Source organism: Esox lucius, chromosome 3 (assembly GCF_011004845.1).
Source record: "Esox lucius isolate fEsoLuc1 chromosome 3, fEsoLuc1.pri, whole genome shotgun sequence".
NCBI classification, from domain to species: Eukaryota; Metazoa; Chordata; class Actinopteri; order Esociformes; family Esocidae; genus Esox; species Esox lucius.
Window position 1 is genome coordinate 14281211 of NC_047571.1, and position 27969 is coordinate 14309179.

At 41.9% G+C, this 27969-nt stretch overlaps 1 protein-coding gene across 12 annotated transcripts; it reads left to right on the forward strand.

Moving 5' to 3' along the window:
• Positions 1-1429: 1429 nt before the first annotated feature.
• On the forward strand, positions 1430-23961 carry LOC105018996 (5'-AMP-activated protein kinase subunit gamma-2). 12 transcript variants are annotated; one of them, XM_010884856.3, is made up of 17 exons: positions 1431-1681; positions 1827-1937; positions 3955-4032; positions 5636-5915; positions 15544-15779; positions 17831-17891; positions 18279-18385; positions 19473-19554; positions 20024-20082; positions 20169-20214; positions 20296-20350; positions 20493-20619; positions 20858-21023; positions 21140-21177; positions 21278-21424; positions 21558-21651; positions 22527-23961. In XM_010884856.3, exons 2-17 carry the CDS (start codon positions 1854-1856, stop codon positions 22556-22558), a joined length of 1692 nt encoding a protein of 563 aa, XP_010883158.2. In that variant the 5' UTR covers positions 1431-1681; positions 1827-1853; the 3' UTR covers positions 22559-23961. The 12 variants fall into 12 exon arrangements, with proteins under 12 accessions (XP_019901037.2, XP_010883158.2, XP_010883167.2 ...); XM_010884865.3 differs by having other exon boundaries at positions 1831-1937; XM_010884874.3 differs by lacking the exons at positions 1431-1681; positions 1827-1937 and adding an exon at positions 2624-2988.
• The last annotated feature ends 4008 nt before the right edge of the window (positions 23962-27969 follow it).

Sequence of the window (27969 nt, forward strand, 5' to 3'; positions counted from 1 at the left end):
ATCCCTTTTTGACCACCATGTACCCATCCTCTGATGGCTACTTCCAGCAGGATAATGCACCATGTCACAAAGCTCGAATCATTTCAAATTGCTTTCTTGAACATGACAATGAGTTCACTGTACTGAAATGGCCCCCACAGTCACCAGATCTCAACCCAATAGAGCATCTTTGGGATGTGGTGGAATGGGAGTTTCGTGCCCTGGATGTGCATCCCACAAATGTCCATCAACTGCAAGATGCGATCCTATCAATACGGGCCAACATTTCTAAAGAATGCTTTCAGCACCTTGTTGAATCAATGCCACGTAGAATTAAGGCAGTTCTGAAGGCGAAAGGGGGTCAAACACAGTATTAGTATGGTGTTCCTAATAATCCTTTAGGTGTTATTACATTATTGACTATTAGTACATTAAGAATGGAAAATGTATTAAGTTATTGGCTGGGGAATTGGAGCTAGGTTTAGTTTAGGCATAATGTTAGGTTATGGAGGTTAGGGTTGGGTTGAGGTAAGGGTTAGGAGTAGGAAAATAATAATTTTTTAAGGGCAATTACCTTTGATGTCCCCATTAAGCTAGTGTGTGTTACTTATTAGAAGCTAGCCAAAATAGAGGTAAGCCACAATGGTGGATTCCTTGCTTCTCCTGGTATCACCTTCAAAATAAAATTCCCTAATTTAAAGTAATGAAAATGGATAAATTACGTTGAAACATTACACATTTCTACTTGATAATGCTAAGAATTTTTGAAATCTTATTAAATAATGATACAAATTGCATTTTCAATACTCATGAGTAAGCTGATAATCTCTTTCAAGGCTGCACAATCTCTAGCTTAGGCTGTACAGTTCAATATGTTCAATACTCATAGTTGGCTAAATCAGCTAGCTATTCAAAGCCATGCAGTAAGAGCTAGGACACTTATATACTCTTCACAGCCTTATTCTGTGAGTATAACTGGGTAAGCTCATACCCCATTTCATGGGTGCACATCTCTAGCTTAAGCTGCACAGTCATAATGGGCAGACCTTATTGTGGCTAGCTATTTAAATACCTCTAATAAGATTTTCCATTATGAAAAAAAATATTTGTTTCAACTCTGTACAGTTCTATTCTGTAATTGTCACTGAGTCAACTAATTTCATGGATGCGCAATCTTTAGCTTAGGCTTACAGTCCAGTACAGTATTGTCAATGCAAGTATGTAGTTTTAATACAACCACAATGGACTTTCATCTTTCAAAGATAATTATAATGTATAATTTCTTAACATTCCAACATTGCTTAGAATATTCTAATTGAAATGTGTATGTTTAAATTCTATTTGCATTACTTGAAATGCGGTACCTTTATTTTGAAAGCAAAAGTAGGGGACGCAAGGAATCCACTGTTGTGGTTTACTCCTATTGTAGCTAGCTTATTATCAGTGTGTGCTACTCGTTCTCTGCTTGGCTTGATCGTATTAATTTCGATGTAGAACTTGGACATCTGATCAGACATTGAAAATCCCCACCTCCAACCTGTCCCTTTGAACAAAATGTGATTCTCTGCTTTATTTATTTATCTGTCCAGTCGTATGATATTTAGGTGAGAATTTGAACGGGTAGAATAAGGAAGGAGTGAAGGAGATAGGAACCAATAATGCGATCGTCCTACTTTTAGGTGAAACAGCGCGCCCAGTCACGGTAATGTAAATACCCTCGTAAAACCTCGGTAGTGCCGTATGTTTCCTAGTATATGAACACATTTATTCGAAAGTTATTTTACTTACTGTGAAGACATGGAATATGCAACGATATTTATCCAAAATCGTTTTTTCTCGTTGAAAAGAAAGAAATCTCAGCGTAATTTCTGAAAATGGGAAGCACGGTGATGGAGTCAAAAGAGGATAACTCGAAGAAAACCTCGAAAAAAAAGAAAACACTACGCTTGCATTTACCAGTAAGTTACTAAATGATAGCCTGTTATTTGTGACCCGAATATATTTGTATGTGCAACTGAATGTCAGCATGTGCGTGGGTTTATTCAGAATAATTTTTATGTGTGTTAGGGTTACAATGTTGCAAAATATATTGAAACTTTCAGGTATGTGCGCGGGTATATCCGCGTTCTTAAGTACATCAATCACATGGCCATCTTACATTATTAACAGCATCTAATCATTACATTCGGGTTTGTTTTTATAACCTGTAATTATTTTGTAATTGTTCATGTTTCTTTTTTGTTTGACTAATCGTGCTCTTGGCATGATCTTAAACCCCATTTTCTTTAGCCAGCTATAGTATCAATTCCTCAAACATCAGCTGTTCTGATAATTGGGTGGTAAAATGGTCCATGCGTTCCTGGGCCTTATTCATTCCTAAACACTACACCAACATTGGTGTATTCCATTCGAACATGACCAGGAATATTAGAAAATCGGTTCACACTTCAAGTCCGCATAATTTCAAATGTTTTCATGGAAAATCATTCGAGTTGGCTTGAGTAATAAGAGATCTGATGTTGTTCTTTACAAATGTGAGAAGAGGAAGCTAGGGAAACAACTGGGAGGAAACTGCTCTGAACATGCATTGAGTCATGATTCATTCTGTGTGCCTGCTCTGTAACTAGGGGCAACACGGAGGAGAGAGCGAGATTCCTGATTTATTGGATTTCAGTGTATTATTCTTATTACTTTGCATCATATTCTCACCGCTCAGTTGAACCAAGTCACGGATGGCATTGGCATCTATCAGCCTTGTTTAACCTTAAACAATGCGGAACAGTGAGCGCAAGGTTCTGTCTGGTTAAGTCAAGAGCGCACTCTTTGAACAATAACAGAGCAACCCCTAAATGTGTTTAGTAAAAAGCTGAGGAATTGAAAAAGCTGAGTGAAGGATTTCAGTTTTAAGTTTGCGGTCTTCGTCATGGCAACGTCCCTCAATCTGCATTGCAAAAAAATCTCATGACAATTGCATTGTAATTTTGGATTGCTAGCTGCATGTCACTACAGGTAAGTTTTTCTTTGGGTGGTATTCAATATGGAGCAAACACGTGCCCTTCCCTGCCCTCCCAAAGGTGAAGGAATAAAACATATATCTAGGGTGTTTACATATCTGCTTTTCAATGCAATTTCATTGGTTTATTGCTGGATAACATTTAATTTTCTCCTTTTGAAACATGGTAATGAGTCCAACACTCGGATGCTATAGTCAATATTTTCCTGGTCATGTCCCGATAGTAGTTTAAAATCCTCTTTCAGATTTTAACATGTCTTGCAGAAAGCAGATTGGTCAATTGAATTTATAATTTCCAGCTACATGCTCAGAACTTGACAATCTGGATGTATCATTGCAAATATATTTTCTTGACAACATTTGCTAAAATGTTGACAGCTTCAAGATGCAATTTGGGAATTTATAGGCTCACTGTCAACATCTGCCTGTTTCTCAATTGTGAAACATGTATCGGATGTGTGTTTGGTTGTATCTTGATTAATTTAAATGTCTCCCACTTGCCGGATACTGCTGTTGTGTAATCTGAGGTGGGGTATTTGGCGGACTGCTGCTTACTCACTTCTATAGCATTTGGATCCATTTTTTCCACTGGATAATTTTTTAATTTAGCAAGAAGTGGCTCTTCTGCAAATTAATGCATTAGAGCTAAATGTGTTTAGTTTTTAGGTTATTAAATGAAGTGACATGATGGTGCATGGTTATGAATTTTATGAATTTTAGAGAAATGTTTGTGTTCATGCCCACAAGCTGGCCTTTTTAGCCCACCAACTTTACTAACATATCGTACATATTGGAATCACAACATATCTTCTGTATTTGAAAATAATAAAAATGCAAGATGTAACATCCGAGATTAATTGGTAGAAAGAAACCCCACCCCCTGTTAAGCAGATAGGAAGTGCCTTTTTTTAACAGGGGTAAATGGCCTGAGTTAACTATAATTGACTCTAAGCTTTTGTCAGTTTCAGGACTTAAGTGCTTTTGCCTCCCCGATACAATACGGCAGATCTGGAGGCTCAGAAAAGGATTGTACACCAAAGGTATATTGTCCTCTTATCATCCTCATGTGACTACACACAATGAAGTTACTCTTGACTACTTTCACTGTGTTCGTCCTTACCGATATTACTTGAGTCTTCTGCCCTTCATTTTCCAAGTTATCTGAGCTACATATTTGGTCATAGGCTATTTGCTGACAAGACCAACCCTGTCACTGAGCCCTCTGCTGCAAAGAAAAGGTCAAAGGTGAAAGGGCGACCTGGTACTGCTGGAGGAGTGGGTGGACGTCTGACAATCACCCGTGAAAACGTGTCTGTCATGAACACGGGCTGCTTCAGCTCAGGATGTTGACATGTTTAAAATGGCACAAAGTTTGTTAGACTGGTTATCAGGGATGTTTAGAAAACATCTCGGTTGTGCAAGCTCCGGCATGATTTCGCTCCTTTGGTTTTGAGTAAGTTCATTTTTTTTTTGGAGTTTGTCAGTTTTAGCTCATGATTTCAGTTAGTGAGTTATTATATTAAATATGGTTTTGTGTGAAGGTATGCAAATATTGGACACGGTCCCTTTCTAATTTGAGGGCAAACTGGTCTGCTTATTGCTCCACCGCGCAAAGGGGTTGCCCCAGGGTGAGACATCAAACAAGAATGAGGGCGTGTCTCCTAGTTGGCTAGCTAGGTTACTGTACTGTTTCTGGTTTTCCAAAAATGCTTTTTAAACCATCCCACTCAACTTCACTTCCCCACTCACAGTCTCAAGAGATAATGGGATCAAAAGTAGGAAATGGATCCCTGTAAAGAAAGCTTCCTCTGATTGAGTCTGTAGTGTTTTCAGTGTCAAATTTCACTAACAATCTTGTACTTTTCTTCTTAGGATTTTGTCCTTCCTTGAGATTTGATAGTTGCCTTTTTAATCTCTCCAGCATAGATATGTACAGTGAACCTGTCTTTCCTAATTTTTGGGAAAGACAGGCATATTTGTCTGAGGCTGATAGATGAAAAACTCTAAGCTAACTCCCTTCCCTAAACACACTGTTGCACAAGAAGAGCAGTGAAGTTGGTTGGCTAATTTAGGAGTAGGGTGTGTCTCTGTCTCCGATCTATCGCAGGATTGGGACAACATAATGTGTATGAAGAAAGGACAGCCTCAGACAAATATGCTGAACATGGTGTTAAGTTGACCAGAGATACTCTCTGAGATACCCAACTATCTCTGCTCAGGCTTAACACCCTTTGTTGACACTGCAATGTTTTATAATAGTATTTTTAGAACCAATGGGTATAGTTTGAAGAGACTCCTACCGTTTGCACTTGAAGGCATGGTTTTAACTAATGCTTGGCACACTTGAAATCATAGTCTGTTTTTTGTCACAAACACTTCTGTGCAGCTTTTGACTGTTTTGTCAAAAACAAATATGGCTAAGCTGTGCATTCAATTTGTATACAACAGAGGCATTTCCCCTACCTGCATTAATTGTGTGAAACATTTTCTTTTTATTCTGATTACAGCTTTGTGGTTTGATGACTGCAGGCTGTATAATATTACCTAGCGTCAGTTGGTCAACACCATGTACGCAAACTAGCTAGCTGTTTTGCATGAGGCATGTATGTTTCTGAAATCCCTCCCTCCTCCTTTCTGCGTCAGGGAGAGGCCTGCTGCCATTCTGCCGGTCTGACTAAAGGAGTGCCTGTGAGAGGTGGTGCTGCCAGTGTCAGTCAGTCCACCACTCCCCTGTCCGCCCCTGCCCGCACCCAGTCTCGAACCAGCCCGGCCTCCTCCAGAAGCATCTTCCCCTACCCCTCCACCTACCAGGAACCCTCACCGCCCAGGTCACCACGTCACCTCGGACTGAGTGGCCTCTTCCGCTCTTCATCCAGCTCCTCATCCAACTCTAGCATCAAGCTCTTCTCCCGGAGCAGAAAAGGTGATTCCATTGCATCCATTTCTAATGCAGACACACCATTGTAATAATAAGAAATGAATAGCATAGCAAACACAGCTTTAAAAGGGAAATGGTCAGAAAACACAGGTTACATGCTGTTGATTATCACATAAAATGTCTGTCAGTCCAAAAAAAACCAGGAATAGGAATCCACTCACTACTGTACATCACGTTGGATAGGAGTATCTTCTAAATTACCTAAATTTAAATGCACTTAAACCCAAAACAGTAACAGCATGAATACATTTTTTGTAAGAGCAGTAGGTGGCAGCAGTCTCTTTCTGTAAAGGAAACATAATGCAGTCAGTGTCCTACCATGCTCAGTGACATTAATGCTCAGTGTCATGACCATGAGCATTCTGGGTCTTCAGCTAAGACACAGCCATACAGTATTATTAGACGGCTGTAGACAGATGGGTTTCCTTCCTCGTTTACACTTATCATCAGCGTCAACAACTTCCTCTTGGGGGGGAATTAGAAAGTAAGTGCAACAAAGACGACTTTGTTTAGCTTAAGATTTCTGGCTTTCACGCATGGACTCTAAAGACGGCATTTCATATTGAGTTACTGTAATATGCTGCTGGCCTCCGGGAATTATTAAATAATAGTCCAATATAAAAAAAAATCTAAATTAAGTTCTGCATAATACAGTTTCATGTGAACACCAGTCAAGAACACAAAATACTGCCAGCACCTTTTACTCCTTAAAACATAATTTTTAACAAATAATTTTTAACTTATACTACAAAAGTGAGATGGCAGTTATCGACTTGGCTTAAACTTCACAAATTTCACAATATCTTTGTTGTGAACTAGAATCCCAGAACTCTGGGTAACATCTACTGCATGTCCAGTTACCGAAGATTTGAGGTACCCCGAAGACTTTTAAGCTGTTCAGTCTCTGTGCTTATATTGTTGATGGTCTAATGAAAACCATTATGTTGGGCATGGAAATACACTTTTAAAAACACCTAGAATGTGAGTCATTTTCCCTGGCTGGTTTTCACCCATTCTTCCCAGGTCCTATTGGCAGTGAATAGTGGAACAGTCCATCTGGCGCTAAGCCTTAGCCAAGGGCAAGCTCTGTTTCCTGCTGATTGATATGAGGGACCAATCCCTGTGAAACTCATGTACTAATTGTAGACACAGACGCTACTCTTCCATAAAACATACAGTATTTCCTATTAACTGTTGTCACAAGCAAACTTCCAACTTGACCACAGGGGTGCGCTATCCCCTTTTCTAATTGGCTGTTGCATACACACACAGCGTTTGAAGGTGAAACCGTGAATCTGTTTTGGATGTTAAGAGTAGCATATATATTCTAGCATATATTGGTTTTTGGTTTTGTTTTGTAGGAGAATAAGCTATTTGTCATTCAAGGTATTCTCTAAATGAAATCTGTTTAATTTGTTATGCTATACTAATGTTAGTCCATACCCAAGCCTGTCTGTTTCAGTGCAATCCTGGCTGCATTTCTCACCATCAGATATAATTAAGATGTCCACTGGTTTTAAAGCTGGGTTGTTTTGGGGGTTGTTTTTGGTGTTGTTTTGGGTGTTGATTCAACTTCCCACTAGTAAAAATGTCACCTTTATTTAACATCTGCTGTGGAAAATGTGATGAATACAACTGGGGCTTTTTCTGGTTGGTATTAAATAGTGCCACACATTTTGATAATTGTTACTGACAAGGCATACTGTATCACTAGGTTGATCGCCAGTGGATCTGAAAATATAGCCTATCATGTGCATGTTGCTGCTGGTATTACAACTATGGATGTCAACAAACACTGTGCCATAGTGCCGTCCTGTGAAAATGACCCCAAATCTCCAGGGGCTGGATGTTTTAGTGAGGCTAATCATATTGTGTTAGGTATTAAGCACAGGGCCATTGACTGTGTTTTCTTAAGCCACCGATGCCACAATCCAGATGTATACCTTCTGCAGTGCGACGCCTGATCAATCTTCTCTTTAGATTTCTTAAACCCCCAAGGTCTGAATGAGGAGAAGTTGGACGTGACATGTTTTAGTTTATCACCGAGACACACCAACAGTCTTTATGTTTGTGCATTGTGTATTACCTGAGTGTTGTATCTACTGTGTAAGACATTGCTTTGAAGCCCAGGTCAAACTAACTGTTTTGGACTGTCAGTACCCGATGAAGTCAATGTTGGACTGCTGATCTATTAGTCATGTGACATGTCAGTGTTTAAGCGCTAGTGTCTTTTGTTATTTGTTCAAACATGATTCAACTATGATTTGTTTTTGTGTCTCAGTCTCATTTGTTATTCCTTTTCATGGATTAAGTACCTATAGGTAACATTACATGTTAGCCTGAGCACAGAACCCCACAATGTCTTTCTACCATATCTGGGAAATGCCCAGACGCTATCTGTATCAGCCTTCAGGCTGTCTGTATCTCGCCTTCTGTCTCCCCAGCTAACATGTCTAGGATGGGAGAACGTCTTTTTTGTATGTTACCTGTAATGTTCCAATGAGGTTTGTTTCCAGTTTTTCATTAGGTAAAGGAACAAGCCAAAATCAGCAGGTTTCGTACAATGATAGAATGTTCCCCTGCCTAACAGGAGAATGGACACCTTTATAGCAGCTATTGGAATTGAGTGGAATGTTCCCTTATTAGTGAGCAGAGCATACTTAGAATGGGGTTACGGTGATGTCAGAATAACATTTTATGGTGGTAGAGGACATTGCAAGAATATTCACGTCTACTTTCAACTCTGTTAAATGTACACTAAAATCACACTTCATGTCCAACATTAAACAACTACAGAAGGCTACAGACTACAGAAATTAGTAGATCAGTTGTGGGAATAGTCAGATTGAATAATACCTGACATGGAAATGGTGGCGTAGAGATAAGATCAGTGTATCATGAATCAAGAGGTTGAGATGAAACTACAGACGAGGCCATGTTGAATATAAATTATTGTATGAATAAACATGCATAATTGAAGGATTTATGTCAAACACCTATTTGACTAGCACAAGGTATGCTTAACCTTGCTGACAATCAGAGAACTTTGAAAGCATCTGTGGGTCAGCAATCAGAGCCTTGATTGGCTCAGCATCTGTGGGTCAGCAATCAGAGCCTTGATTGGCTCAGCATCTGTGGGTTAGCAATCAGAGCCTTGATTGGCTCAGCAAAGTGATATGACCTGTTTTTGGAGAATGTTGCTTTGGGACCATCAGATGAACTGGGACTAATGGAGTAGTCTCCCAACCCTCAGAATTGGATACACATTGTCCTGCAAAGTTCCCATGAAGTGTCCAGAATTTCTTTCTTTTTTTTTTTATTCTAAAAACATGGCATGTTCTGTGTGTGTTTTGTGGGATGATGACAGAGTATTCTTGTAACCCACAGATGGAACATATTAATGTTCTTGCAACATTCCCATTAAATATTTCTAGCATGTTCTGAAAACATTGAGAACTTGTGACATTAAAAGAGAGGTCTCAAAAGTATGTGAACATCACAGGAACCTTCCTATGAACAAATTCATGATCTTGATGAAACATGAAGTTTGCTGGGTGTCTCTATTCCCCTGCATACTGTGTGTGATCGGTACGGGAATTTAAGGAAGTGGAAAGTTGTACACATTTCCCTAATTTACTGAGACTCATGAACATATAGCAAAAAGAGGAAGATGAGAATGAATTGGCAGTGCAGTTCATAGAAGGACATAGAAGAGGACAGAGTGTGTATATCATAAAGTATTGTGTGTATAATATATCATGAAGTATTGTGTATAGTATATCATATATCATGAAGTATTGTAATCCTAGATCATGCAACCCCTATATAAAAGATAGTGTAGGTGTCCTGGGAATGGGAAGTCAGAGGCAACTCCTTTTCTCACGTTCATGCTCTGATTAACTGCTAATTGGCTTGTTGTTGCTGATCAATTGTGTAACCATTTTGAACGGATCTGGCGGACAAGCCGATGTCATAACTAACTGGGTCATGACTGGGTCTGGTGTGGTGGTGGTGGTGGTGGGGGTGGTTTGTGAGAGTGGAAGCCGTCTGACCAGCTGACTCCACATCCCTGCGTCAGGACCCAGTGGTGTCCGTTCAGTCATCTGAGGACCGCTGAGGTGATCCCAGGTTTGGCTCGGCACCCTTTAAAGGTCAGTCATCCTGAGTTAGCTACAGGTCTGAGGCACTGACCCCGCTGTCTTTCTGTCAGGCAGGTTCTGTGCTCTGTGGAGTCGGACAACCTTCGCTAGGGTCACTTTTATTTGCCTTTCCTTCATACGGACATACAACGTTGGGTTTTGAACTATTGTGGCAACTTAGGTTTGTATTGTACTTCTCTGTGTGTACACATGACAAACCGACATGTGGGCATGGTGATTTGAATGTGTCATGTAGGGGGGAGGGGTGTAAAGCGGGGTGGGGAGTAACAGCCGCATAGCCAATCACTTTGTGTGGCTCTCCCGGGACTGTCCTCCTTTCGCAACTCGCTGACAGCGTGTTATATTAGAGAGACGCCACAGCTGCACCTGACAATTTCCAGCAATAGACACCACTACTACAGCTCTGCAGAAAGAGGCAGAGACAACGCAAAGTAGAGCAGAGTGAGAGAGAGAGAGAGAAGGAACAGTGTGAAATTCAGCAAAGCCAAGAGCGATAGATGAGGTAGAGAGGAGACTGAAGTGAGCTATAGGGACAGTCTGCCTGGGTGTGTTCCATTGTGCCACGCATCCTTTGGGGTCGGTTGGAATTCATCTCACAGAGGACATGTGGAATTACCTACTTTCCGTCCCTGCGTGTTCTCCAATGAAGGTGTGAGCCGCCACAAACATTGTGAAGGGGGTCTACTTTGTCTCCATCCTCTGGTGTGGTCTCTGGACTGACTGAGACAATTTCTGGATGTGCTAAGAGACCAGTGCAGAGCCTTAACTGACCAAGACATTTACCATGGGGAAGGACCATTACTAAATAACAGAAAACACAGGTAATATCAGGGGAAAGGAGAAAAGGAATCTCTTAACAACAAGTTCATACCTGCTTAAAGGAGAACAGGGAAAACCATCTAAGACATCCGGTCAACTCAAGAAGGCCCTCCAGACCAAAGCATATCTTCCTAAGAAAAGCCTGACATTTTCCAGAAGCCACAGAGATTAGCCAGTGCTACAACAAATGCACTCCTCTGAGATTGACTCCGGGAGAAACTGCTACTTAGGAAAGATTGTGCACTTCTTCACTTTACTCCTGTCATTCTCACACAGATTTAAAACTTCCCACACTGTTCGTCAGTTTATTTTATAAACAAGAATATGTCAAGCGGACCATCAGTAGCTGTCTTGTCACTCGTCTAGGTACTGTCTGTCTGAGGATTGGTGGTGGTGGTGGTTCTAGTGTGTGACCCGACCCAGCCCTGGGTGGTCATGGTCAATATTGGGTGTTGAAAACATTGCTCGAACCCGCTGGTGTCCATGAAGAGGTTCGGCAGCCTGAGGAGGAGTAAGAAGCGAAAGGAGCAGGACCTGCTGGTTGCCGGAAGACACCAGTCAGAGGCGCCATGTTTGCCTGGTAATGTGTTATACTGTTCACATGGTCACACCACTGAAAGTGTTTAGAGGTGACTAACTGCACAGTATCTGACACGCCACAAGACAGAAGGCATGTTGAATATAATATCTTACCCCGGTGTCTTGACATTCTGACATCCACAGAAAATAGCTGTGTTACCAGATACACTGGTGAAATATTCCTAATCTTTGTGGTGTTATGACTGTCTGTGTAGTTTTTAATCAAAGACTGTGACAAAACCTGATGCCATTGCATGGAATGATGTGTTAGACATGGTCATAAATCACGTTTTTAATTTCGTAGCAATTAAATAGTATTTCTTCGTGTCATTTGTCAAAATGCGCTTCTTAATTACATGTGAGGTCATCTGATTTGGAAAAAATGGCAGGCAGAGAAACTAGTAAAACATTGGCATTTGTTTGACAGTAACATTGTTAATTGAGAAAACACGTCTTACCTTTTGGACGGTTTAAACGGTAAAGATTAAAATGAATGCATTCCCACAGAAACCACTAAATCATGGAGACTTGGCCAACATTGTTTGGGAATGCCTGCAGTAGGACTAGTAAAGTATTAACATCCTCTAATAGTATGGTAGACTTCACCCTCACTGACATACTTTCTGGACAGTAAATAAAGAGAATGAGTTTTGTGTTTGGCCCAGCACCTACATATGGGGGCTGTTGACAGCTCATGGGTCTTTTATGTCCGCTTGGTTTTAGACTGGGGACTCCTTGGTAGGTTCTTGTTTCAGTCTTTGGGTCCGTATCCATTTAAAGGACTTAAGCCACCAATGACAGGATTACTCTGTTGAGTGGAGCAGTAGTGAGGGATTTGAGCCTGGGACTTAAACACTGTAGGTAGATATTGCAGGTATCTTGAAGCACTTTCTGGTTAGATTTGTTCCCTCCTTAAAATGGAAGTAAAAAAAATTTATAGAATACATCAACTGACACGGTGAACAGACATTATTGGATGTTTTATTTTTTAACTCAATCCAATAAATATTGATTTAACTACTCATTGTTGTTGATGGACTAGAGAGAATGGTAATTCATATTTCTCCTGCCTGAACAGGGTGATAATCCAATGCTGTTATTTTCGACGTGTTGGTTAGTGTCTGCAGAGTCATTGCGGCTCTTTTGGATGCATTAAACTTTATAAAAATACACAGCGACCCAGTTCACAGGGTTTGTCTTCCCCTGTTTGAGAGCCTCAGGAAAGAGGACACAGTCCCACTAGATGCTTGGGGCGTGATAGATGGCCTCTTTGAGTGACACTGCAGCATGAGCTCCACAGCTCCTGATTATCTCTGGGTCAGTGGGGGGAGAGTTCAAGGCCTTAACTGTCGCCATGATTTAAACAAATGCGGTATGTACAGTATGAGCCCATAGGTGGTGCTGGGTTTGTTTGGTATGTTCCCGATCTGTATGTGCTGTTACCAGGTCTGCTGTCGTTACAGTGTAGCACTAATAGAAGAGGTGGGTGTGCTATTGACAGAGGAGCTGGCCAGTGCTCACAGAATAGAAGCAGGTTCCGTTTGGTCCAGCGATCATCAACTGACCTGTACGTTGCATTGGCTGCTCAGTGGGTCGACATGCAGGTCAGAGTTTATACTGCTGTGACACTCCGCTAAAGGTTGGCGGGGTTAAATGCCTGTAAGACCAAGACTTTTCTGACCCTTCATAATGTTATCCATAATGAAACACAGACTGCTTTAGGTTACGTTTAGTCCGACCTAATGTTGAAGCAAAGCAGTAGAGTGGCACCTGCATTTATGATGCGCTCACAAACACCAAAGTAGTTTACCTTTATACGCACCGCTTCTCTGTGTTTCCAAAATGTAGTGTGTGATCTAATCTGCTGAACAAGCAGGGTTTTTATTTATTTTTTAGATGTCAGTGAACATGAGGGGCCAGTCAGAAACACCAAAGAGGCTATTCCAGATCCACGGACTAGAGATATGAAATACTGGCCCAGATGTCTCTCCAACAGCCTGTTGTCCGTGCGTGTCTGGGGGTGGAGGGGCTCCCTGCTGTCCCATGTCTTATCTCCTCCTGCGGAATGTGTCACAGCAGGGCTAAAATAAGACCTCGACACAACGGAGGAAAGGCCTGGTATGAACCAGCAACAGTAAATGTCAGGAGACAGTGAAGATCGCTAGACCGACGTGTGTGTGTGTGTGTGCGTGCGTCCGTTTTTGAAAACTGTAACTGATGACAGCCTTACGTTGAGCTTAGTTCAACTGTCGTGGCCCATCACGACCTGAAATATGAGCTCCAATTACTCCATTGTTTGTAAACCATGTAAATGTGAAAGCATGTCATATATGGTCAGGGTTTACATTCGTTTGTGTTTTAATTGGAGATTGGTTACATTTCTCCATGTCTTTCACTTGGATGGGGGCTTGGTTACTGTTTCAGTGAAACAATTCTCATTTTGATGTCCTATTGGGTAACTTTTGATGGTTTGAATGTACTGGTATTTATTGTTCAGTCCATTTTATTGAATTTTTTTGTCTAATGTAAATTAATGGAGAAAGAAGTCCTTATGTGAACTGAATAGATAGGTTGGAAAGACCTGTCCTGGATCCATCCTGAAGTGCTGAGACACTTCAGATTTTCCACCTATCTGTCTTAAAACGGACTAGTCTAGATCTAGGGAAACAATCATATACAATAAACAGAAGTGCTTCAGCCATCTAAGGCTGAATAATGGTTTCTCTAGAGTGTGCTGCCACACAGCCGTGTGAGAACTGTCTGAACATGTTTCTACTGTCTAACACGGCCATGGGAGGTTGGTCGGTTCTTCAGGTGACTGTTAGGTTTGGGTTCGAATAATCACCTCCGCTATTATGAGAGAGTGCCTTTGTATGTTGGTGACTGCAAAGTGACAGCCTGGTCTGGAATGTCAATGTGAAGAGCTGCTGATTGAAGCTTCTAGAGATGGGCAGATTTGCGATGTATTTGATAAAATGTGAACCAGTCTGTACACGTCACTGGCCTGGAAAATAAGCGTGTGTTGTACGTCAGTCCATGCCCTTGCTAATCGTGACTGCTGAGGGGAAGGCACGGGGGCAGTCATGTGATGGAGCAGCGGCCGCGACCTGCCTCTCAGGCAGCTGTCCAATGTAGTACTGCCATGCTGGGTGACATATGACTGTTAACACTGGAGCCTCTCACTGACTTATCTAATATCCTCAAGGCCGGGGAATGACAGTGTTAGTGGGCACGGCGGTGTTAGTGGACACGGCGGTGTTAGTGGGAGGGTTATGACGCCGGGGAATGGCGGTGTTAGTGGGAATGGCGGTGTTAGTGGGCACGGCGGTGTTAGTGGGAGGGTTATGACGCCGGGGAATGGCGGTGTTAGTGGGAATGGCGGTGTTAGTGGGAGGGTTATGATGCCAGGGAATGGCAGTGTTAGTGGGAATGGCGGTGTTAGTGGGAGGGTTATGATGCTGGGGAATGGCGGTGTTGGTGGGAGGGTTATGATGCTTGATGGGGGCATTGGGGAGCAGTAATGATTACTAATGGATGAGATTTTTCTATATATTTATTAGATTTTATTGGATCAGACGCATCATTTGGAAAAATGTCTGAGGTAATGGGAGATATGATGCTTTGTGTTGGTCCAATCTGTTCTTGACCTTACTTAGATTTTTATATCCAGATGGTTCCACTGTAGGTGGCATGTTTTCCTTATACTGCCTTGTGACTGTGATGACTCAAGTCATTCGGTGCCTGTTCTTTAGGGACAGGGTGATATTTTCATTATTTTCCTGGCAGGTTTCTGGGTCCTGGCAGCACATAACCACACGTTGTGGATGGAAAACACCATCTGAAAGCAGATTATTCATCTGGACGAATGCCATATTAGTTAGCCATCAAATCTGCCAATGATAAATAATAATACTCAAATTGGAAATGGAATACATTTTCTTGTGAAGAGCAAAATCCCTGGCAGACACATTCCACTTTTCCAGTATCATATGACAGGTGCGTGCTCGACTAATCGAGTCATGGTCAGCACCCTTATTCCGGTTCTTGTCTTTCAGTCTCCGGCCTCTCCTCCTCCCCCACGCCGCCCAGCACCCCAACCATGGCCCCCAGCCAGCCCATGTTCTCCCAGGAGCTCCACCACAGTGCCCCTGAACGCCTGGAGCGCTCCCTCTCATCCCCCCGTCCAGACAGTGGAAAGCGCCTCAGCCTGCCTCCTTCTGCCAAGCCACCCATCCCCTCTTCCTCCCTGATACACTATGGCTTCTCAGCGTTCCAAGCTACCTCACAGCCGGTGAGCGAAACCTCTTACTCCCTACCGAACCAACTGATTGTGAATGTTGTTAGTGGCAATGACCTTGATTGTGCAGTGATGAAATAATCCAGGTTTGCCAGAGAAAGGGTTGAGGCTGGTGTGATTTCCTCCCAAAGTCTCCTGCACATAAACCCCGGTAATATGTTGAGGACTGGAACAAAATTGTTTCAGCAGCGGCTCATTATTCTGCTGCAACATTGAGCTCAGCAGGGTTTAATAATTGTCTGACCGTGTTCCGGTCCGACAATTATTAGTGTCCATACAAACATCTGTGCTGGACTGAGGCATTGATTGATACATTCACTGATTATGTGGTGTCTTGTTCTAACAAATACTCCAAATTCCGTCTGCACCATTTGAGCACAGTCTACCCTGAAAATGAAATCAATATTTCATCACCATCCTCGTGTTTGCGTTGCTTCTTACACCCAAGAACTCCAGATAAGAGTATACCACGAGCTATGAAACTCCCCCACTGTCTTTCCCTCTCTGCACTCCATCCTCCCACAATCCCCTATCCCCTTTTTCTCTCTCCCTGGCTTTCCTGTTGTCCTTTCGTCCTAATCAAAGGAATTGCATCTCTGCCAATACAGTCAGGAAATGGGTTAATGAAAAAAATCCTAAATGTAAACTTAGTGTGTAATATGTTCTGTGGCGTAGTGGACCATAATTAGGTGGAAAAGCTTTGTCGGCTGTGTAAAAAAATACTTTCAGTGGGTTATTTCTGTTGAAGATGGGTTCATTTTCATGCAAAAAAAGAGAAGGTGGGTGAGTTGTTTCCACTAGCAGGTCCCTTCTGAGTGGCTGTGCAGCAGAATGGGATGGTATTGCTGCCCATGCTGATGGTGGGTTAGACAGGCTAGATTGATGAGTGCACTGCAGTAGTGCTTTTGGCTGGAGAATCGCTGTGTCATTATGAGGTATAGGAGGAATCAAGCGGCTGGTTAGGAAACAAGGGTGAGTTGTTTATTTGGCTGCTGCCAGTAGTTGTCGTTAATGTAATGGGAGTGTCTAATTAGGTAGATGAGATGACTAATCTAAAAAAGTTTTTAAATGGTACATGTAACAAAGAGTGCTATATGAACTGGCTTGCAGGGTGCCATGACCAAGTGTTTGCAGTGTTTGGGGAATGAGGCAAATTACCTGTGAGGCATTTGCATGGAATTGCTGCACTCAGACTCATTTTATCAGATGTTGCTGCAGTACACCGCCTATGCAGTGTCTTGGTTACTGTGCCGTAGCCTACTTCATGCCTTGCCATTGTTTCCCTTTGTCTATGCACTGTGAATGTATGCTAGTCGTATTGCTTTGTGCAAATTGTTGCATTTTAATGTCCTGCAAAAAATCGTTATGGGAATCTGTAGCTTCTCGCTGCTAGGCAACATAGGATTTCCTAATATGGCGAAGTTGGTTGTTCCGTGGAAGGTGTGTTCGTTGCGTGTTTATCATTGTAAATGAACAATTTTATGTCGTTAGAAAACGCGGTGATTGGGATACACTCACACGTGTCCTGTGCTGCTTTTAAAATATAGTTTTGTATTTATATATCCCGAGTTACGTCGCTCTCTGTTGCAGTCCGTGGTACGGTCCTGCCAAGGAGTTGGCCGCAATGACTGCAGCAAAGTAGATTTAGGAATGTTCCACTACTATAGTTAAGGGGTGTGTAGTCTAATAATAAAGTGCGGTTAAAGTTACTGCCAGGCATGAGCTCCCGATAATGCCCACATTGCCTAGAGACTTGGACAAGGGCACTTGAATGAGGTGCGCGCAGTGCGTATTTTGTCAGACAAGGCATGCTTTTCTTTTAGTTGACTTTGCGCAACAATATTTAGCCGACAATCCGTCTCTCGCGACGTATTATTTTGTCATTGTTGAAAGTGCCTGCAGTTATTGAATTTGCCTTGTTATTTTCGTACAAACTTTGGCAAAAGGCCGAATGTTGTGCGCCTGACCGGCAGCGCGCGACTTCTCTCATATCGGGGTGTTAGGTTGTAGCTCTTTATTGATTAGCCCTTTGGTTATTCTTTCAGAATTTCTACGGTTTATTCGAAGGCATGTTGGAGAAACTTGAACTAAACGATGACGGTGTCGGTAAGTGGATTTTACTGCATTATTATGCTACATTTGGATTTTATTCGATATGGGTTTGCATAGCTTTTTGTTATTTGTTGGAATTGTATCCGCATTTTGACATTGTTAAATGCGATTTATTGCTCGGTGGATGTACGTTACAGGGGAATATACGTCCCATGTCACTGACAAACTACCAAATAGACTACAATTTTTTTTTTTCATATTTGTTTGTTTTCATCAACTGAACGGCTGCCTGGTGATATGGGCATGAGCGTCATGCAGTGGAATCAATCTCATCCCGTGGCGGCGTGAGGACAGAATCATTAAACGGGACTACCCCTGTGGAATAGGTGATGAGATTATTCGATGTACGCAACGTTAATGTTTTTATATTCATTTTTCCAGCTGCTGAACCAGAGAGTGATATATACACGCGCTTTATGAAGTCACACAGCTGCTACGACATCGTTCCCACCAGCTCCAAGCTAGTCGTGTTCGACACTGGTCTGCAAGTAAGCCCTGATGCTCCGTACTTTGAAATTATTGAGAATCTGAGACACATAACATCTCAGTGTGTCTCACAGTAGGAGTGCTGATCTAGGGTGAATTCAGCATTTCCAAACCGTAGCGTTGTGTTTGGTTGTAAAGCGATGCACAGGGGAATGGGTCATCACATTATGTAATAAATAACTTTGATTAGACCCGACTAACTCTGAACGAAGTTTGTCAGTATATTTTGATCTAGTTGGGTTTGTTCATTGAAGAACATTCTTATGTGCATTGCTGAAAGCTAACAAGAATGCTTTGGTTAATGTTCCATGAGTAGAACAGTGCTATTGCCTCATAAGAGGTTAAACAGTAATCGTGAGAATGTACTATATTGAAATGCTTTTGATGTGCTGTAGTAGTTCAGCTGCCAAATCTCAAAACTGTAGGTTTTGGTTTCCTTATCTGAAATGCAAATCTACTTAAACCAGAACGATTCATTGTATGAGTTGGGGATTTTATTTGTACACTTCACAAGATTACATTTACCATAACATTTAAGAGCGCAGAACCACTGTCCTGACCCCCATACAGCAGAACATTTCATACTTTATTTCTCCTGGCCCCCTAGGTGAATTGAACCTGCATGCCTGGTATATTATAAGTCGTTGCTTCCACACAGGGGTAGAATTAACATCCCATCCTGTGTAAGGTTGTGTATAAAATAGTGACCTTGCCCTTTGCCCATTACTTTGAAAGAGGGGTTATTTTGCTGGTAAGTCTGCCACGAGCTTCATTGATGAGTCTTTTCAACTGATGTATCATAATGGGCAGTAGCCATCTCAGTCTCCAAATATCTGGAGAAGCACCTTAGACCGCATATTCCATCATTTACAATGGAACACACATTTCTGGATTTCTGTCTGGAAAGTTCTGGAAGTCTGGTGTGGCATTCCTCCAAAAGAGATCCAGACACTTTAAGAAAATATGCTAGGGTGCATTGAAGCTGTTCTTGCAGCTTGTGTTGGCATGACACTATATTAAGGAACTGTTTATGTTTCCTTTGTTTTGGCGGATTTGTGTATGTAATTTGGTTGTGGTCCTTTTCCCCAGGTGAAGAAGGCATTTTTTGCTTTAGTGGCTAACGGGGTGCGCGCTGCCCCACTATGGGACTCAGAGAAGCAGTGTTTTGTGGGTAAGCTATCTAAGCTTTGTGTATGCCAAATACCTTCGCTTGAATACAAACACCCCATGTTTTCCAAGGCATTCACTCAAATTACAGTCACTGCATGTGTTTGAGCTGATATAATTATTGTCTCCCGAAGAAATTAGGTTCGCTGAGTAGAACTGTTTGTTGACAAGAAATCAGTTGGCAACCTATGCTTTAGGGTGGTTGTTGTATCTTTATTTAAAGCTGAGACTGAGGTCTCTTACACTTGAGCCCTGTGTTACAGAAAGTAGATATGAAAAACCCCACAATAAAACCCATGGAAAGGAAGCACACACATCAAGATAAGCAATAACAGTTCAATGAGAGGTTCTTGTATGAGTTTTGCCTTACAGAGTAAGCCCTCAGTATCTCTAGTACTAAAAAGTATTGAGAGCATGTCTGATAACTTCTGGGCATTATATAATCTAAAGGATTATATTTCTTCTAATTTCAGGAATGCTGACAATCACAGACTTCATCATCATTCTACACCGATACTACAAGTCACCTTTGGTAAGTGTGATTGGAGAAATACGTTTGGAAAAGTTGGTTTACCATGGGACTCCATTTAGCAATTACTGTTGTTTTATTGGTTATAGGTGCAAATATATGAGTTGGAAGATCATAAGCTTGAGACCTGGAGAGGTATGTAGGAATATTTAGTTTATGCTTTGACATTAAATGAGATCTACAGATTTTTAAACTCACATTTTCCTCTCCTCATAGAAGTCTATTTGCAAGAGACATTCAAGCCTTTGGTGAACATTTCACCAGAATCAAGGTAAAATGCTACAGCGTAACCCGGATGTTCTACAGTCATGAATATTTATGACTGCAAGCTATTTAGGTTTGTGAATGAACAGGCAGAACTGGCCATGCAAAGGAAACATCTACATTTTGTATTTCTGCATCTTTGTTTGCAGCATATTTGACGCTGTGTATTCCCTAATAAAAAACAAGATCCACCGACTGCCTGTCATAGACCCTGTGACAGGAAACCCTCTCTACATTCTCACACACAAGAGGATCCTCAAATTCCTACAGCTCTTTGTGAGTCTAACACCGGGAATAAAAAAAACAGTATTTACAATAATACACACTTACCCCCTAGAACAATTAAAACATGCTCTCTTAATACAAAAATAGCCTACTTTTCACTGGACTGCTGCCCTCTAGTGGACATAGACAAATGTAGATATACATGCATGTCCCTCATTCTTGTATGTACCAATCATAGAGATGCTGTGTAATGTGAATGTTTAAGCCTAATTAAGCCTGTGTGTTCCAGGTGTGTGAGATGCCCAAGCCAGCCTTTATGAAGCAGACCCTTGGGAAGCTGGGCATTGGCACCTACAAGAACATAGCCTACATTCACCCAGACACGCCCATCATCAAGGCCCTTCAGATCTTTGTGGAGCGGAGGGTGTCAGCCCTGCCTGTGGTGGACATGTCTGGTACATCTTCCTGTAAAACACTTCTACACATACATAAAGATGGATTGATTTTGAATTGATTCAGCTCTATGTTAATTATTATGAAAAACTGCTTTATTGTTTTTTTCTTTTCTCAGGAAAAGTGGTGGATATTTACTCCAAATTTGATGTCATAGTAAGTGGTCATTTTGTATATTTAGGCTTTAGTGGAAACCACAGTATGAATGTTTCCATTCAAAATGAGTCTGAATGACTCTCTGATATGTACTATGTAGAACCTGGCAGCAGAGAAGACCTACAATAACCTGGACATCACAGTGACCCAGGCCCTGAGGCATCGGTGCCAGTACTTTGAGGGGGTCATGCAATGCCACAAGCTGGATACACTGGAGACCATTGTAGATCAGATAGTCAAAGCTGAGGTGAACGTTCTTTCTCTGTCCCCGAAACACACTGCATGTACAGCGGACATTATTTCAACCGACGTGTGTCCGATGTCTCAAACTCCCCATGCCCCACTACCTCGTGTCTTTATTCATGCATTTTGTGTGTCAGGTCCATCGGTTGGTGGTGGTGGATGAGCACTCGGCCATTGAAGGCATCATCTCCCTGTCCGACATCCTCCAGGCTCTGGTTCTAAGCCCGGCAGGTATAGATGCTCAGTATTCCTAACTCCCTTCTCCTCCTAAACATGGACCCTGGGCAGCTGCCCCACCCCACCCTGTCCTGTCCCCCTCACACAGGTAGGACACAAACACACTCTCTGGCGCTCGCCGGTTGGCACCGCGCAGATGGGCACGGGCTTGATGCCAGGCTGCCTGCGCCAATGAGCCGTCCTGTGTGGCAGCTTGTGGTGGTGTAGTGTGGGCTTGGCATTATAATCAGCATGTCATACTACCCTCTGGATTCTGTAGAACAACATTTATTTGACCAGGCCTGTCTTTGTTGTGTTGGTATTTTGTCTGTCTGTGGCAAGTTTTGAGTGTTGAAGCCGAATGGTTTTAAGTAGCTGAGAAGTGATGAATGTGGTAAGATTAAGTGTTTTTGTGCTTTGGAAAGATATGCATAATGCTGTTTCGGTCATTTTAAATGAGGCTTTTAAGCTGTGCCTCCGTGACCAGACTGAAAACTATTGTGTGCAAGACTCATCATGAACCCCTCCATCGGGAGGCATGATGACTAAACATGATGTTAAAGTAACGTGAAGCCCTGCACACATCTGTCCCAGAAGCTAAGAAGACTACTATTATATTTCACATTGTCCTCATCTTAAATATGTTACTGCTTTATAAACAACGCCCATTATCAATTTTATGCCATAGCAACAACAACCAGATTATATAGGTTTTTAATTGCTCATGCTGTCTACTTTATTAAACTGACGGTACTGTTTCGGGACCAAGGCACAACGTACACCATTTGCTATGATGTGTATGTGATGATCAGTCTTCAGCAGACGTGAAACAGTGCTAGTGGGAGGTATTCTAGTGTCGTCACCTCGTGTGCCCTCTTCTCTTCCTCTAGACGTCTGCAGAGAGGATGGCATGCTGGAGTGAGATGCTGATCTACTGTCCTAGAGATGTCCTGGAGGCCACTGGGGTTGAAGTCACCGAGGCTGTTCTGAAATATAGACCTTGTATTCTACTTCTACGGTTCCAGTTATGGTGCCCAGAGCCTTTTGTATTCATGCACTAAACTTTAAACCAAAGGACTGGATTGGACTGCCCCTGGGAGGTACTGTAAATGGACCTGCAGCCTTTCTGATTGGATGGAACGGGACTTGAATGGTGGTATAGAGACTGGTGAGGTAACCCATCCTGCTTTATTGGCTCTTCTCTCTGTTCGGCTTACCCAGTCTGGAGGTTGTGGTTGTGTAAGGTTCAGAATATAACATTGGTGTTGTGCTATGTGTTACGCTGCTCTGTCGTGTTAACATTGCCTAGTCACTTCCAGTAGTTGTCCATCTTTAAGGAACCTGTTGGTTGGCAGACATGGTGAGAACACTTTTGGATACAAGAAAGCAATTGTCTACATTTAGAACCTATTAATGTATTCTTCACGTCAATTAGAAAAGTGGCTATGATATAAACCAAGATATCGCAGACGGACTGCAGAATCTAACATGTTGTTGTCTTACACAAAGATATACATATATAGATGTGTTTTTGTTAATGCTTTGTCACAGTATCTCAACTCTGGAACCAAAACAACTTGGATTTTGTCAGTTAGGCTGCCATCCTCTCTACTGTTGGTTTAGGTATTAATTTAGAGTGGTTAAGGTTTGGGAAAGGAGTTTGGGTGGCCTGTCTCACTGAAGCCTCATGTTGCTATAATCAGTTGTTGTTAATGCCAGTTTTAGAATGATGTAGTCTCATTTTCCAATCCTTAGTCACAGTGCCTTTGGCTTGCCCCACCCTTCATGGAAGCAAGCACTCTTCTCTTGCCATCATGCATCCATGCTGGGTGTTGCTAAAGAGCAAGCGAGATCATATTGAACATACTTTTCAGAGGAGATGGTGGGAGGGGCTGTATTTTTATGATTAAGATGCTGTGAAGAGAGAGAATAGAAACAAGGCTTTATTTTTGGACAACTTTTAGCTTATTTTTGTCTGCCTTATGCACTTGACATCGAAACCATACAAAGTGTCCGATTCTGAACTGCCCTCATCTCCAGTGTGATTTGTCTGACTGTAAATAATGATTTCAAGAAAAGTGCAAGAAAGCTTTATTTTTATGTAAGTTTAAAGAAATCATGTTAGAATGACTGCTGTTTTAATATTATTTTTGTAAATGTACTGTGTTGTGGTGATAGTGTTAGATTCGAAGACCATTTCTATTGAGAACCAGATGTACATGTGCAAGCATGTTAAACAACGCTATAACCGTTATGAATGTTGTTCTTTACTTTTCTATTGTTCTGAATGCAGAAAAATAAACAATGACACTGTATTTTGATGCACTTAATGTGTTGCAAATCCTCTCTGTGACACCGAAGGTCTGATCTGAAGTTTGGAAGCTTCTGTGCAGGCTTGTCTGCCGGCATATTGTGTGTGTATATGTATGTATGTCAGTGAGGCACAGCGGATGCCCGTGGCAGGTAGTATGTTCCCTTATTTAAAGATGCTAGAAACCATTAGAGCACTCCTGTGATGACTTTCAAACTGCCCTAAACACACACCACCAAAGGACCCCTGCAAAGCTGTTTTATTTCAGTAGTCAACTAAATGCCTAACAGTTACAGCATCTGACCAGTAACCCAAAGGTTATTAGATTGGATCAATGAACCAGCAAAAGGAAACATCTGGTTAACCCTAATTGAACCTGTAAGTTGCCCTGGCTAAGAGCATCTGCTAAATGACAAAAATGTGAAAGCATTGATTTTTCTCAGAACATGTCCAGGCGTTTTTGAACGCCGGCCACCAGGTGACAGTGTAATACAAGCAGGAGCCTATGTAGAGGTGCCAAGCATACTGCAGTGGTGTGAAAGTAGAACCGATTTTCGGCTCAGAAACATTCAGAGGGTCTTCATTTGCGAGGTCTAAGACTTTGAGAAACAACTGAAACTAGCATATAAAAGAAATACTTATCAGCCTGTATTCAGTTGAACTAAAGTCTTTGTAAGGCTAAATCCTAGAATTGAAACAACATTTTACTTATTGGTAATTTGAACAAGGTTTTGAGATTGTACATTGTTTAGAAACACTGTAGAGGATTTGGCTGGTCTTGGGTTCTTATTGGGTATGCCGTTGAAGTAAACTTATTTAACAACATTGAAATATTGCAATAATCACTGAACACAATTTGTTCCAAGGTCAAAACATTTAGCAGCTCTATTTGCTTTTAAACCAGTGCCCACCTTTTCACTTAATTTTTGTTATTGTTTGAGTTAGCCTATGGTATGTTAAATGAACCACTTTTTTTTTTTAATCCACATCAAAGGGGGAAAAAAACAATTGGACTCCTTGACTTTTTAGAAGGTTGTAGTTAAAGCTTCGAGCATAGATACGAACCAGATCTATCCCCATGTGCATCGGAGTCAGGTCCTCCATTGGCCATTTATAGTTCCTCCCTAAATCAATGGGGAGAACAAGTATTTGATACACTGACGATTTTTAAGGTTTTCCTACTTACAAAGCATGTAGAAGTCTGTCATTTTTATCATAGGTACTCTTCAACTGTGAGCGACGGAATCTAAAACAGAAATCCAGAAAAAAACATTGTATGATTTTTAAGTAATTAATTTGCATTTTATTGCATGACATATGTATTTGATACATCAGAAAAGCAGAACTTAATATTTGGTACAGAAACCTTTGTTTGCAATTTCAGTGATCATATGTTTCCTGTAGTTCTTGACCAGGTTTGCACACACTGGAGCGGGGATTTTGGCCCACTCCTCCATACAGACCTTCTCCAGATCCTTCAGGTTTCGGGGCTGTCGCTGGGCAATACAGACTTTCAGCTCCCTCCAAAGATTTTCTATTGGGTTCAGGTCTGGAGACTGGCTAGGCCACTCCAGGACCTTGATGCTTCTTACGGAGCCACTCCTTAGTTGCCCTGGCTGTGTATTTCGGGTCGTTGTCATGCAGGAAGACCCAGCAACGACCCATCTTCAATGCTCTTACTGAGGGAAGGAGGTTGTTGGCCAAGATCTCGCAATACAAGGCCCCATCCATCCTCCTCTCAGTCGTCCTGTCCCCTTTGTAGAAAAGCATCGGTTGGGATGGTGTTCTTGGGGTTGTACTCATCCTTCTTCTTTCTCCAAACACGGCGAGTAGAGTTTAGAGAAAAAAGCTCTATTTTTGTCTCATCAGGCCTGGACATGCGCTGCAGGATTTTATTCCATGACGGCGTAGTGTGTTACTAATGGTTTTCTTTGAGACTGTGGTCCCAGCTCTCTTCAGGTCATTGACCAGGTCCTGCTATGTAGTTATGGACTGATCCCTCACCTTCCTCATGATCATTGATGCCCCACGAGGTGAGATCTTACATGGAGCCCCAGACCGAGGGAGATTGACCATCTTGTTGAACTTCTTCCATTTTCTAATAATTGCACCAACAGTTGTTGCCTTTCACCAAGCGGCTTGCCTATTGTCCTGTAGCCCATCCCAGCCTTGTGCAGGGCTACAATTTTATCCCTGATGTCCTTACACAGCTCTTTGGTCTTGGCCATTGTGGAGAGGTTGGAGTCTGTTTGAGTGTGTGGACAGGTGTCTTTTATACAGGTAACGAGTTCAAACAGGTGCAGTTAATACAGGTAATGAGTGGAGAACAGGAGGGCTTGTTAAAGAAAAACTAACCGGTCTGTGAGAGCCAGAATTCTTACTGGTTGGTAGGTGATCAAATACTTATGTCATACAATGTGATTTTCTGGATGTTTGTTTTAGATTCCATCTCACAGTTGAAGTGTACCTATGATAAAAATGACAGACTTCTACATGCTTTGTAAGTAGGAAATACTGCAGATTTTCCAGGTTATCAAATACTTGTTCTCCCCACTGTATTTTATATATCCTTTTTTACATCTTTGTGGATGTTAGCATCATTATGGATTAGGTTAATGATGCAAATTGTATTCCTCTTACTTTGTAAACAAATGTTTACCCTTCAAATCAAGGATGTTTCTGTGCCCCCTAATTATACATTGATACCCCAAATTGGAGGAATGTCTTATGGGTTGAGGACCCCTGCAAAGTTCCCCATTTATTTTACATCACTCATAACATTACTTAAACCTTTGTTGAACATTGTCCCGAAACCTCTGAATTTCCTTCCTCAACTGGAATTAACTTGGCTTTACCGTAATGTTCTGTTTGGGCATAGGTTTAGCAGTAGGTTCAATGTTAGACCTAAAGTTGGTTAATGTGTAAAGTGGCTGTCTGACTAAGCACACATCATTTTGTACCCCAGAATAGCAAAAGTTCCTCTGTCCCACTGACATAAATGCAAAAAGACACAGTTGAGTTTTGGTCATGGGGTCATTCTGACAATTGCAGTCACGGTCTTAAAAGACTCACATAGGATAGATCTACTGCAATGATAAAACTAGTATTTTTCTACACACTTGTTTCCACAGTTTTACCTCATCTGTTAAAGGACAATGGGGCTGGAGTCTCCCCAACACCTATCCTCTAAGCAGCAGGACTTATCAACTCGCTGGCCAACCCCTGATCTGACATCCCATTACACACATACACAAACACACACTGGACCTTCCCTTGATAGCGTAAGCCTGATTTAAAATTCTCCTTTTTGGGAGCGTGTCATGTATTTTATATGCATGGAAAAAAGAAGGGCTTGAGCGGGGCTCAAACTCAAATGAACTTGGCTCCTATGTTCCTCTCCTCGGGGATTTCGCTCTCCTTTCATTCTTTTTCTCCTCTTCACTTCTTTTTTTTTTCTCTCTTAGCATTAGTTTTACTACATCATGCTTTTGAAAAAAGGAGCACACGACCTTAGCCTTTGAAGACAAGTGTGACATGAATGAAAAGGGGAGAGGGTATAAAAGTCAGGCCTCTGGGCATTTGGTTTTTTTACACAACCCATTTTGCTGAACGGAGAGGGCGTGGAGTGACACGCTTTGTGTTTGGGTGGGGGTTGCTTTGATGTTTTGTGGGGTCCAGATGCCGTTCCTCTGCAGTGTCTCTTAAGATGGGAGGCTATGGGCATCGGACGGCCAGGTCGACCCTACTGGCCCGTGGCCTGACCAGACGGCTCACACCAACAGTGCCACTGATCAGTCTCCTAAAAGTATCTCCCTTCCTGCTCCCTCTTCTCAAACTCTCATTTGGTTTTCATCCCACTCCTGTCTCTCTCTCGTTTACAGAGAACAGCAATTTTTCCATGAATGCAAAGAATCATAACCACATTTTATAAGATTTTCTTTTGAGCAGACCAGTTGTTCATGTAATGTCACCCACAAAGATATTACCAGACCACATGGAGAAACAAGACACAAACATCCAAG

Excerpts from the sequence above, each read along its gene's own strand:
- LOC105018996 (XM_010884856.3), top strand. The coding sequence starts at position 1,854 with ATGGGAAGCACGGTGATGGAGTCAAAAGAGGATAACTCGAAGAAAACC. Across the intron at positions 20,083-20,168 it reads GATACTACAAGTCACCTTTG|GTGCAAATATATGAGTTGGA; the intron begins GTAAGTGTGATT and ends TATTGGTTATAG. Across the intron at positions 21,024-21,139 it reads GCCTGTGGTGGACATGTCTG|GAAAAGTGGTGGATATTTAC; the intron begins GTACATCTTCCT and ends TTCTTTTCTCAG.